This window comes from Gymnoscopelus braueri, assembly GCF_963280865.1.
Source record: "Gymnoscopelus braueri genome assembly, chromosome: 15".
Lineage (NCBI taxonomy): Eukaryota > Metazoa > Chordata > Actinopteri > Myctophiformes > Myctophidae > Gymnoscopelus > Gymnoscopelus braueri.
In genome coordinates this window covers 26,313,437-26,324,883 of record NC_137620.1, presented here as the reverse complement: position 1 = coordinate 26,324,883, position 11,447 = coordinate 26,313,437, and the positions used below count along the sequence as shown (strand labels likewise).

Below are 11,447 nucleotides of genomic sequence, written 5' to 3'. Positions count from 1 at the left end.
TTATTCACCTTCGTAGATACTAAATGCTCAAAATGCTTAAAGTTGGTGTGCACAGTCACATTACCTGGAGGGGTGTTTTTCCGTGTAGCTGACGGTACGATGCTCAGTACATCCATTTGTTTCCACTCAAAAAGGAGGAAAGGAAAACATGACGTTTCATGTAAACCACGAATTCATCATGTGAATCCACCGTGTAGCTGCTACAAGACCTGCAACCACCTGGGAGACACCCACCCTGACCAGACCAGAGACCACCTGTGACCCACCTCTCTCTCCCTTGTGTTCTCATTCTTCTGGAGCACTCAGAGGACAGCCATTGGTCTTTCTACAGTTCAAAAGAAGCAGCTGTGAATTTCCACAGGACTGCTCCTGAATACAGTGAACAATGCTACCAGGCAGTCATTCATTCATCTACGGTAGGGAATACAGTGAACAATGCTACAGGCAGTCAGTCATTCATTCATCTATGGTAGGGAACATAGTGAAGTGAACAATGCTACAGGCATGCATTCATTAATTTATCCATCCATGGTAGGCTACTGAAGTGTCACCTTCTTTCAACGTAGTCGCCCAACCACCCAGTGCACCCACCTCACCTAAATACACCCCTCACACACAAATACACGCAAAAACCAAAGTAAAAGTGCAAATTGTTTAATCTCAGCCACATCTTTACTATTTACAGTGAATTTGACCCTAATAACTCTTAAAATCACTTTCTCTCTGATCTCATTACAACGCAGTAAGAATATTAAAACCTCCAACTAGGCCTACTCCATACTGGTCCTAATACATTCAACAAAGCAACGTAAACATACCAATTTAAGAAGAAATGATAAGTAACTTTATAAAAATAAGAGCAAAATTAAAGATAACATAATACAAATGGCACTCCATGTCACTTCATTTGTTGTCATCTGCTGTGTCAAGAGTGACAGAATGCAATAAAATCCCCAGAGCAGGGGGGAGGGGTGGGGGTGAAGATTCAAGTTGAGGTCATTTTGTGAATGTGGCCCCTCATTTGTCAGCTAGACCTGCATATATACATATGTGTGTGTGTATATATATATATATGGCCCTCATGTGCACACTACACACAAGTCTTACCTCAGGCACAAAAGTCGAGATTGTCTGGTGACACATTTGTGTATGAGACATACATTGTGTACAGTCCTACACGCATGGGAAGTGAGTGCACGTGAACACACATCCACTCTTACACGCAAACACGTAAGACAGGGGGTCCCCAAACATTATTGCCAGCTTGCAGAATTGACATGCATTTTCATGTTAAGAGTAAAACCATAACGCAGGCTGTACGTGCGACTGCGAGAGGATAAAATGTGTGCCTTTCTGTGTGTCAGTGTGCAGTGTGTCTAAAGAATTGGTTCAGTTTTCCTTGAGCAATGGATCAACAGGGAACTCCTCAAAAAGGCACTTAAATAGAGGAATAGAATAATTAATTTCTAATTATCTGTGAAATACTGCGAGACAGTATGCTAGTGGCAGAAGTAAGTGGAGACCGAAACATCTACAAACATACTCCACTGTCTATACATACAACTTCCAAAATACTAAAATGCACATGCATTCACACATATGCAGTCATACAAATACATTAATTTTCACAATTTTATCTAAAAACTCTAATCATTCAATTTGACAGTAGCCTTAGTTAATGGGGAAAGGGAAGATTCTTATGTGCAAAGTTCACCTCCTTCAAACTGTAGCCTATAATAAGTGCACATCCAATACACACCTATACGCACATGCGCACACCACACAAGCATTCTCACATGCGCACAAACACACACACACACACACACACCACCCTCTCTCACACGTATTTTCTCCCGGAGGTCTCAATAACATTAAAAATCTATTGTAGAACACTAGATGCCATAAGTCAGCAAATCCAACGCAAAAGCAATTTCAAAGGCACCAGACCAGCACAGCGGCAGAAAGCCTTCAGGTGGGCCTTGTCCTGTGCTCAAGTAAAAAAAAATATGAAAATGAAAATGTGGAAAGACTGGAAATATTTACTGACTAAGACTGGGCTACCAGCGGGCAGGGAAGACGGTGCAGTGGGATATAGGTCGGTGCTGGAACCAGGTGGTTTCAGGGTTTTGTCAGTTCGTTCAGGTGAGCATGGGCACGTCGTCCTCTGAGGTGGTGTCTTCGGACAACGGGATGAGCAGCACATCATCGTCTGAGGAGGACGAGGATGAGAACGAGGGGGAGGCGGAGAGGAGCATTGAGTTGGCAGACGAGGAGGAAGGAGAGGCCCTGAAGAGGGAGATGCTGAGGCCCAGGGTGTGGAAGATGGAGGCCAGAGAGGGACTGCTAGGGGGCGGTACGGCAACAGGGGGTGTCTGGGGCATTGGGACTGGGGGAGCATAAGGAGGCGGCGGTGGGGAAGGGGGAGCATACGGAGGCGGGGAAAGGATTGGTGTCAGTGGGTCTAGTGATGGCAGCGAGGGAGGTGGTGCTCCCCCACCTCCCTGTTGTTGTTGCTCTGTCTGAGCCAACAAGCCTAGTTTGTGAGGCACCGGCTGATTGACGGCCTCCACGGCCAGTGAAGAGCTGGTAGGAGTGGACTGAGCAGGTTCCTGACCGGTGGGAGTGGCGTCCGTGTTCTGAGTGGCGGAGCCAGACGTCTGGGCAGGTCTGGAGGGAGCTCTGGGGATTAAGCCCCACCTCCGCATGCGACGAACGGCCCGGCGGACAAATCGTGGCCTCCGTCTGCGGCGTGGGGAGGTTCCAGTGTCCTGTCGGAGGAGCTGAAGGATTCCTCTCAGGGAGAGAGAGGAGGTCTGAGATCGATGGAGAGAGATGAAGAGAGGGAGGCGTTGGAACAAAAACAACAAAAAACATCCATAATGCCATAAAACCAATCTCATCTTAATCTCAATATGAGTTTAGTATGCTGTAGAATCAATATCATTTTCTTAATCTGAGTTTAGTATTCACGGGACACTGATACAGACTTTTGGAGTCATATAGCACCAGTTGGTGTTATTGCAAAAACCTAGCGAGACAGAGAAGGCTTTGTCTGAGATAGATAATCCTCTCTGGCCCCTCCACCTCAGCTGTCCATAATAAAGTAGATTACCACAGTAAATCTATGTGACTGACAAAACATACTCCCCTGGTTTAGCCCACAACCCCTGGTAGCTCCCAACTAACAGACACAGCACAGAGTTGCTTCTGTAGACATGGGTGTCTGTGCAGTGATGGAGGTTTGAGAGTCGCAGGACAAACAATATAACAAACTACCTTCTCTACTGACACAAATGTATGGCCTGATGACAAGTTAATGTATATGAGATATGCAGATCCTTTTCTTTGACCATCTGAACTACTTATTGATTTTTATGAGCATTGTCTTTATTTCTCTGGCTTGTGAAGGATTATTAGAGCACAAGACCAGCACAAAGGCCCTTATTCTGTTTGTTCTCCCAAAGTCTCACCTCATTGGGGTTCTCCGTGGGGAAGTCTTCCACTGGAGGGATGATGCCTTGTGCAATCAGCTGACCATAAGAGGGAGGGGCCTGCTGCTGGATTAGCTCTGCCTCCTGGCGACTGATGGGGGCAAACATACTGCAAGACAACAAGGTATAGGTAATGGATTAGTCAGTACGTTTAGTGTTAATGGAGCTTCATGAATATCTAGCAGTAAATATGTGTATGTATGCACAAATTAGTATAAAGAAAACAGAAAATGGGATGAAGAAACGGTAAAACGCTAATAATAACTTATCAGTTACTATTAGCTAAATGGTCACTTTTACACAGTGATCACCGAGTATTTTACTGTGAAGTTCGTGCATGAATACATTGATACAATCACAATGCAGAAGAGTTGGCATTTCATTTTCATTTGTATTAAGACAAATTAGTTCAAATATCAGCACCCAGTACATGGAGGAAGGAGTGCCCTGGTGGCTGACTCACTTGGTATATAGTCCACATAGGCATGGTCATTACATAAGTTATTTCCTGTCTCTCTACAATATGCTGTATAGCTGTGCAGATAAGTCTAAAATAATCTCCATTTAAAAATATTATAATAATGCATGAAACCACTTCCTGATATCGGCATCAAGTGCTCAATACAAGTACCTGTATTCCCTGGTTCTGAGTGAGTACAGTTTACAGGTACAGCCCATGGCGATGACCAGGAGCAGACCGCACACCAGGCTGCCAACCGTTGCTGCGGTGATGACCTTCCGGGGCAGGATAACGGTGCAGTTGAGCTCATCCGTCCCGTCCTTACAGTCCACTTGCCCGTCACAGCGCCAGCTCTCAAACACACACCTGCAGAGGGGATAATGGATCATGTGTCTTCAAAATATCCCTAGGGTTCACAAAGCAAAAAAACACATACCCAGTCAGGCCCAATGCCCAGCCATTGGTCCAAAATCCAGTTGCCAATCAATTTCCATGTCCAGAGAAGCACGCTGGTGTTTCACTGTTTGTTGAGGCCTCCAAGTCTAATCTTTAGTAATCGTTACCAAGTTAATTTCTGCAATTTCTGAATGAAGCTGCACAAATCAATGCAGTGTTCGGTGGCAAAGCCGTGCTATTCAGACTGGCTACTTATGTGGCAACTTATGTGCATGTACTAGTATGGTAACAGTTTACACCTCATTTGACCAAATGGAAATAACGTATCTTTATTAACACTTAACCAAAACAACAAAAGTGCTTCACAAGAACAATGTTGTTGTAACCAAGCGATTCCCAGAGGAAATAATAATTTACAAGCATAGAATTTCAACTTCCACACACATGAGTTTCACTTTTGACTCCACCCGGCATTTCAGACTTTCAAAGACGGATGTGGTTCTGTTAGGTGATTTTATGCACATAGCGGCATGACTTGATTGGTCTGCTTTTGAGGGGACAGACATTACTGAGATAAATACAGACACATACCTACAGAAATAAAAACTAGCAATCGGACACAACTTGCCGATTTAAACTTTAAAAAATGAAATGGCTCTATACTGTAGTAGCACCTGAACTTTTTATATACACAACACTGTGACCTTCACACCTGTGAGAAATGACTGCATAACAGTGACAACGCTGAGGAAGACCTATTAGGTTGAAACATTCATTGTGCTGGCTATTTCCTAACTTTCATCTTCACACCTGTCACATGACACTTTTGTAGACAATGGTGGGTGGGCCAACTTCCTTTCTCTGGCACACTATTAGTCAAACACAACACTTCCCTTTGTCAGTTACAACTAAATTGAAGGCCATTTATGGATTGAAGATGTTCCAAAACATTCACACTCTCCCACCTGTCACTATCACAATGGAAGGTCCCGGGCTGGCACACGACACAGTCCCTCTCATCACTGCCGTCGGCACAGTACAGTTGGTAGTTGCATCTCTCCTTTGCAGGGTAGCACACTGGCCGGCCCACAAAGTGGGGGGCCATCGCCCTCTGCCCTGCCCCTCCGCAGGCAAACTGGTCACGGCTGCATCCCCTGCAGCCCTCCTCGTCCTTCCCCGTCTCAGGACAGTCCCACTTGCTGTCGCAGCGCTGCTCTTGGGTGTAGCAGCCCCCCACCGGGCCCCCACACCGACCCTCCCAGGGGGGGCAGTAGCCTCCGACGCGGAACGTGGCGTTGAAACCACTCCCCTCTGAGCCGGGCAGCGTTTGATAGGACAGTGACAGCAGGCCGGTCCGTGATTCCACCTGGACTGACTTGTAATTGGAGGCGCTGGTGATCTGTGAAAACAGAGGGGCAACGTACGGGCACGGTCAGATGATCGCATGAAAGGAAGTGATGCGTTTTAGAATGCCAAAAGGAAGCATTGCTGGTTAAATGGAGCACTTAAGGGAAAAGGTGAGTGAGTGGTCCTAAAAACTAAAATTTACATCTATCTCTTGAGTCTAAGGAAGCCATATATGAAACTCGTAATTTAAGCGATGTAAGATATGTTAGGTTGAATAAAGCATCTATTTGGCATCAAACGCTACGCTAATATGCTGTGCCATATCCCACGGCTATGGGGTTTAATGCCGAATCATGTGGATCTCCTAATCCACATGGGGACGGCATCGCTCCAGTATGGATCTTGGACATGTAGCCAGCCAGTGACGTAAGTCCTCAGTCCTATAACATATATATGACGTCTAATTCCACATTTCCACAATAAAAGTCAAGTTAAATATTTTGACAAATAAAATGTACGTGAAAAGAATTTCTTGCGCACACTGCTGGCAGTGTGCACAAGAAACTGCTCAAGAAATAAAGTGCGGATCGGTCCAGCAGTTTGCGAGATTAGCTCCGGACAAACACCTGCAGAGCTACGCTGTAAAAGCATTGTTTGGCTACAAACTGTACAAAAACAAGAAGGCAGAAACGGTAATAACTTTGACATTCATGGAGGCCTAACTGTAGAGGAGTGGATAGAGCAGTTTTTTTGTTTTGTTTCTGCAGGCAGTTGGAGGGCCTAATTTTCATATTGTCATATTTGGTGACTGTTTTAGAAAGCTATGGGGTTGTCCTCCATCTTCGGGCCAAACAACTCACCTTAGCTGTGATAGAAAGAAACACAACATACCACGGCCTGTCATGAGTTGTTTAAATACAGTACATCATGCACTTCAGCCACATTCAAAACAGACACATGATATCAAATCTCTCTAACAACACTCACAATCTTGATGACTTCCCCTGTGCCTTGCTGCCTGTTGTAGATACTTAGTGTGTCTCCAGGGCCCAGCACCAGCTGTTGCAAGTCCAGCCTCAGGGGCCTGGAGTCCTGGGGGTCGAGGGTCCACACGCACGAAAGCGCGGGTCCTCGAATGGCCGGGGGGGAGAAGGTCCCGTAGAAGGTCTGGAGCAGCCCCCCGCAGGGCCACTCGATGGGAGTCGGAGTCACCACAAGCTCCCTGTGAACCTGAGGCTGGCTCGGCCCCTGGTCCACCTGTGCCAACTCCTCCTCAGCCTCCTCCTCCCTCTCCCGTAACAGTTCCCACAGATCGTCCTCTGTGTTCCGCTCCGTGTCCCGGTTCCCTTCTAGAGGCTCACTTCTGTCGGGGTCCCTGACTCGGTTTCTCTCCACTGTGGTCGCCTCGGCTTGAGTTCTGCTGCTGTGCGTCGGGTCCCTGGGTACGTCTGGGGCCCCTGGCTCTCCATCGCAGCCCTGTTCATCTGTGCCGGGGCCCTCTCCTTCGGCAAGGCACTCCACCTGACCATTGCAGCGCCAGGACAGAGGCAGGCATCGCCCCCCTCGACATTCAAAAGATGTCTCCGGGCATTCTTGAGTGTCTGGAGAGGGATCAAGAGAAGATACGAGTGAAGTGGAGATAAAAGCGGAGCTAGAAAAAAGGAAAATAACGCAAGACAGAGATTGAGATCAGGCGAGCCAGATTGAACCATGAAGTAGGGCGCATAATTGTAGTAGGGGTGGGTGTGTCCAGAATGGTCACATACTGTAGTTGAGAATCTAGTGGTCTTTCTATTCATGCAAAGCGGGTGGGTGATGGCCGTCTATGGTTGTCTAAGTAGACACAACAATGTCCGGTGGGTGGCGGCCCAGCGCAGCAGTTAACACAAATTCAGTGGCAGGGACAGAGCGGTGAGAGAGCTCTCAGGTTAATTGTTTTGGTCTGCCTGAATGCTGAATTTGTACTTCTTACTAGAACAGGGAGAGATGGCAACACTGGTTTCATATACACTGGATTCCTCATTTGATTGGTCACAAATATGTTATGAAAAATAATCATCAGCCTCACACCTCTGGCATAGCTCAGTCTGAATGATGACACAGGGAACAGGTGAGGGAGGAAGTGGTGCATCACTGTAATGTTTCCTCCCAGGAACTCCATGGGCGGAGGCAACTTGGTGCCACAAAGAACAACTGGCTCACCACCTGATGAGGACTTCACAGAAACCCATTCCTTCTTGCAACGCACAGAAAACTGGGAAAAGCTGAGGAAAGAATGAGAGAAGGGTACGGGAATTCAATCGCTGGCATGGGAGCAAATTAACAGAAAATATAAAAACAATTGGATAGTAAATTAACGACTCATATGTTATAACTTATTACCAAATTAATTCAGTCTTTAATGTATGCAAGTCAATTCCAAACAAGGATGGACTAGAGAAGATGAGGGACAGTACTGTCTTTAACCGATAGACCTGTGTCACACTTCTTTGTATGATTGCAGAATATTAAAACAACAATTATATAAAGTAAATATTATTTTACACCTGCTTGAGGCTTTGTTAGATAGTAGTGGCGAGGCTTAACACATACATTGAGGGGTCAGCTGAGACATTAGAGAGGGTACATGACAACAAAGGTATTGAGACAGATTTGAACAGAGGGATGTTTCCGTCTATTTTTAAGTTATAACACTTTACTAATTAATTACAAATATAAAAAAGGATGTAGTATGATACAATTATGTGGTATATGCACAGTTATAACTGTCACATGGGTATTGAAATCTTTTGGTGTTAGATAAGTCTTCAGGCTGTGTCACTTTCAATGAAGCAAATACAAATAATTATAATTATTTTATAATTGTAAAAATATGTAAATAAAAAATACAACAATTGAATAGTAACAACTCATATTTAATTAATTTAGCCTTTAGTGTATGTGTCAATTCCAGATAATTATTATTAGTTATTATTATAATTAATTATTGGTTAATATTATTATTATTAGTCTTATTATTAGACAAGTATTAGTCCCCTCTGAGCCGGTACCTGAGCACAATGGGCTCTCCCTCTGAGCCTGTGATGACCCAGCAGTCATACGTATAACCGAAACGATAGGACCAGCTGTGGTAAGCAGAGCTTCTGATCTCTCCCTGTACGCTGTCCAGGACTTGAAGGGAATGTCCACAATGCGCTGGGAGACAGAGAATGACAACATTTAAATTAAATACAGATTATGAAGGCCAGAATTCCTGAACACATTTTTACAGAATTCTGTTTTGGATTTCAAAATTGTGAGCACTCAAGGATCAGTCAAAGTACTGGCCATGTTATTTATGGCAAAAATGACATACTCCTCGTCTAGCTCTTTGAAATCAATTTAGTATGACAGTTATGTAAACTTTTTGGGGAAATTGCAAGGGCTCAAATGGAGGTAAATGTAATGAACACAGACACACACCCGGCTGTTACATATAGCAAAACCTGATTCATAATTAGTTTTGTGACAGTGTCACGCACCGAAAATAGCAGATATACAAGCTCACATCGCTTTGCACTGTGACATGTTGTGAGCTTGTAGATCGGCTATTGTCAGTGTGAGACACGATGCGCAACCAAGTACTGTATAAATCAGTTATAACACAGATACAAAGAGGTATAGTATGTAACTAGAACGTGACATGGACAAGACCTGTAAAGACATGACATGCACAGGGTAATGTGAGATAGTGCTGACTTGCATTCCTCCTTACCTTCCTTACATGATGCAGGTTTTAAATGATTGTATGCTGCAAATTCATAAGCAAAAACAGAACAGGTTAGGCATGTCTGAATATTCACTTAATCATTACGCTGGGAATTATAATTATATACCAGTAAATCTACTGTTGCGTACACTGTTGTGGGACATAATAAAAATGGGAAAATTACAGATGGTATAAAATCTATTAAAACATCAGTCTACATTTTTCATTCAGTCAGAATTTACTCACCTATTATGCCGAATAAAAGGGCACAGATGTTGTGAAAGACTGTCATTTTCCTAATGCTTCTCTTAAGAAATGGTAGAAATCATGAAAAAATATAAAAAATATAAAAAAAAATAAAAGGTTCAAAACAAAAGTGAAAATAATGTGTCCAGGCTGCCCTTTAAACAGGCGCCATTTCTTTATATGGTTAGGCTCGGGAAGACTTCACCTGCAAAGTGAAAGTAAGAACTTAGAATTAACCCATTAGTTACATTAACATATTAGGATTAGGAACATTACAAATTAACATAAATCCACGCAGATGTTGAAGGTTGAGGTCATTGTGATCTGACTGGAACACAGTGTTTACATACACAGCTATTTCCTTCCGTCCACTCCCAGCAATGACGTCAGTTGCCAAATGTAGCTACACTACTAGATCTGGTCCATAGCGTTAGAAGGAGTTCTCCTTAACGCTATGTTACTTTCGAACCATTGCCCACTCACCCCCGGTAGCACAGGCTGCGCAGCCTCTCGTCTTTAGTAAAAAATAAAAAATACACTTTCCTCTACTCACCAAAACAAAGACGGTTTTATGATGTTAAAAACTGACTTTCCGTAGTGGGAACACTCGGAGCCCCCCACCTCACGTCTAAAATACACCCTTTGACCTAAATGTAAAATAATCCACCGAATGGAAAACAAAATGTAATTACTCCGCTGCGCCCTCTACAGATCTCGTCAATAGAAAAAGCCCATTGACCTGATCTGTAGAGGGCGCAGTGGAGCAACTAAAAATGTTTTTCCATCCGGTGGATTATTTTACATTTTGGTCAAAAGGTGTATTTTAGACGTGAGGTGGGGGGCTCCGAGTGTTCCCAATAAGTAAAGTGGTCTTTCAACATCTTAAACCCGCCTTTGTTTTGGTGAGTAACGACAGAGTATTTTTTATTTTTTACTAGAGCCTAGAGGCTGCGCTGCCTGCGCTACCGGGGGTGTGAGGGCAACGGCTCGAAAGTAACATAGCGTCAAGGACAACTCCTTCTAACGCTACGAAGCAGAGCTACTACACTACTGTACTGTTTTGTATAGTATTGTATTAAAAATTACAATAACGTAAAACGTTTCCGTTGTTTCAGATTAGAAGAAAAACGCAACCGTGTGGGTGTGATGTTGTTATAATACCAGGCATAAGTTGCCTGTCCTGTGTGTTTGTGTGTGGAAGAGGAAAGGAAGGTAGCAGCTGTTCGCCTCAGTAACAGGAGGCTATAGCTAAGCTAACGCTAACTTCCTTATCTTCGTTTATAGTCACGTTTTCTAAACCGTGACAGTCGGCGAAAGGCTTTCAAGCCGAGTTCAAGTGAGCATGGCGTATGTATCTACGTTAGAAACGTCGCGGTTAAAACGAGGAGACACAATAAAACATCATTAAGAAGAAGTACGACACGGTCACATTCTTACCATGTCAATCTCCGTCGGCCCCTTTTTTTTGTTGTATTGTTGACAAGAGTTCAGTGCAGTGTTGCCACGTTTTGAGAGAGAAATAAGCAACCAGGTCTAACAAGTCAAAAGAAGCGATTTGAGCACTTTAAACATCGGCTATTTGAAAAGAGCAGATCTACAAGCTCACAATGCGTCGCGAGATTGTAGATCTGCTATTTTCTAAAAAAAAATCTTGGGGAAAAAGTGAAAATTTGAAATATTTTTTAAACATTTGAACACAAATTTTGTGTGAGGCCCGGGTCTATCCCTGGCATAAAATATTTTAAGATGGGGACAAATA

At 44.0% G+C, this 11,447-nt stretch overlaps 1 protein-coding gene across 1 annotated transcript; it reads right to left on the bottom strand.

The window, feature by feature from the left end:
- Window positions 1–638: 638 nt before the first annotated feature.
- Window positions 639–11,179, bottom strand: lrp10 (low density lipoprotein receptor-related protein 10). Its single transcript, XM_080451831.1, has 10 exons — window positions 11,126–11,179; window positions 9,689–9,893; window positions 9,449–9,484; window positions 8,745–8,889; window positions 7,765–7,958; window positions 6,682–7,295; window positions 5,313–5,746; window positions 4,123–4,317; window positions 3,471–3,600; window positions 639–2,813 (listed from the first exon to the last, which is right to left on the bottom strand). Exons 2-10 carry the CDS (start codon window positions 9,732–9,734, stop codon window positions 2,139–2,141), a joined length of 2,469 nt encoding a protein of 822 aa, XP_080307957.1. The 5' UTR covers window positions 9,735–9,893; window positions 11,126–11,179; the 3' UTR covers window positions 639–2,138.
- Window positions 11,180–11,447: the final 268 nt, after the last annotated feature.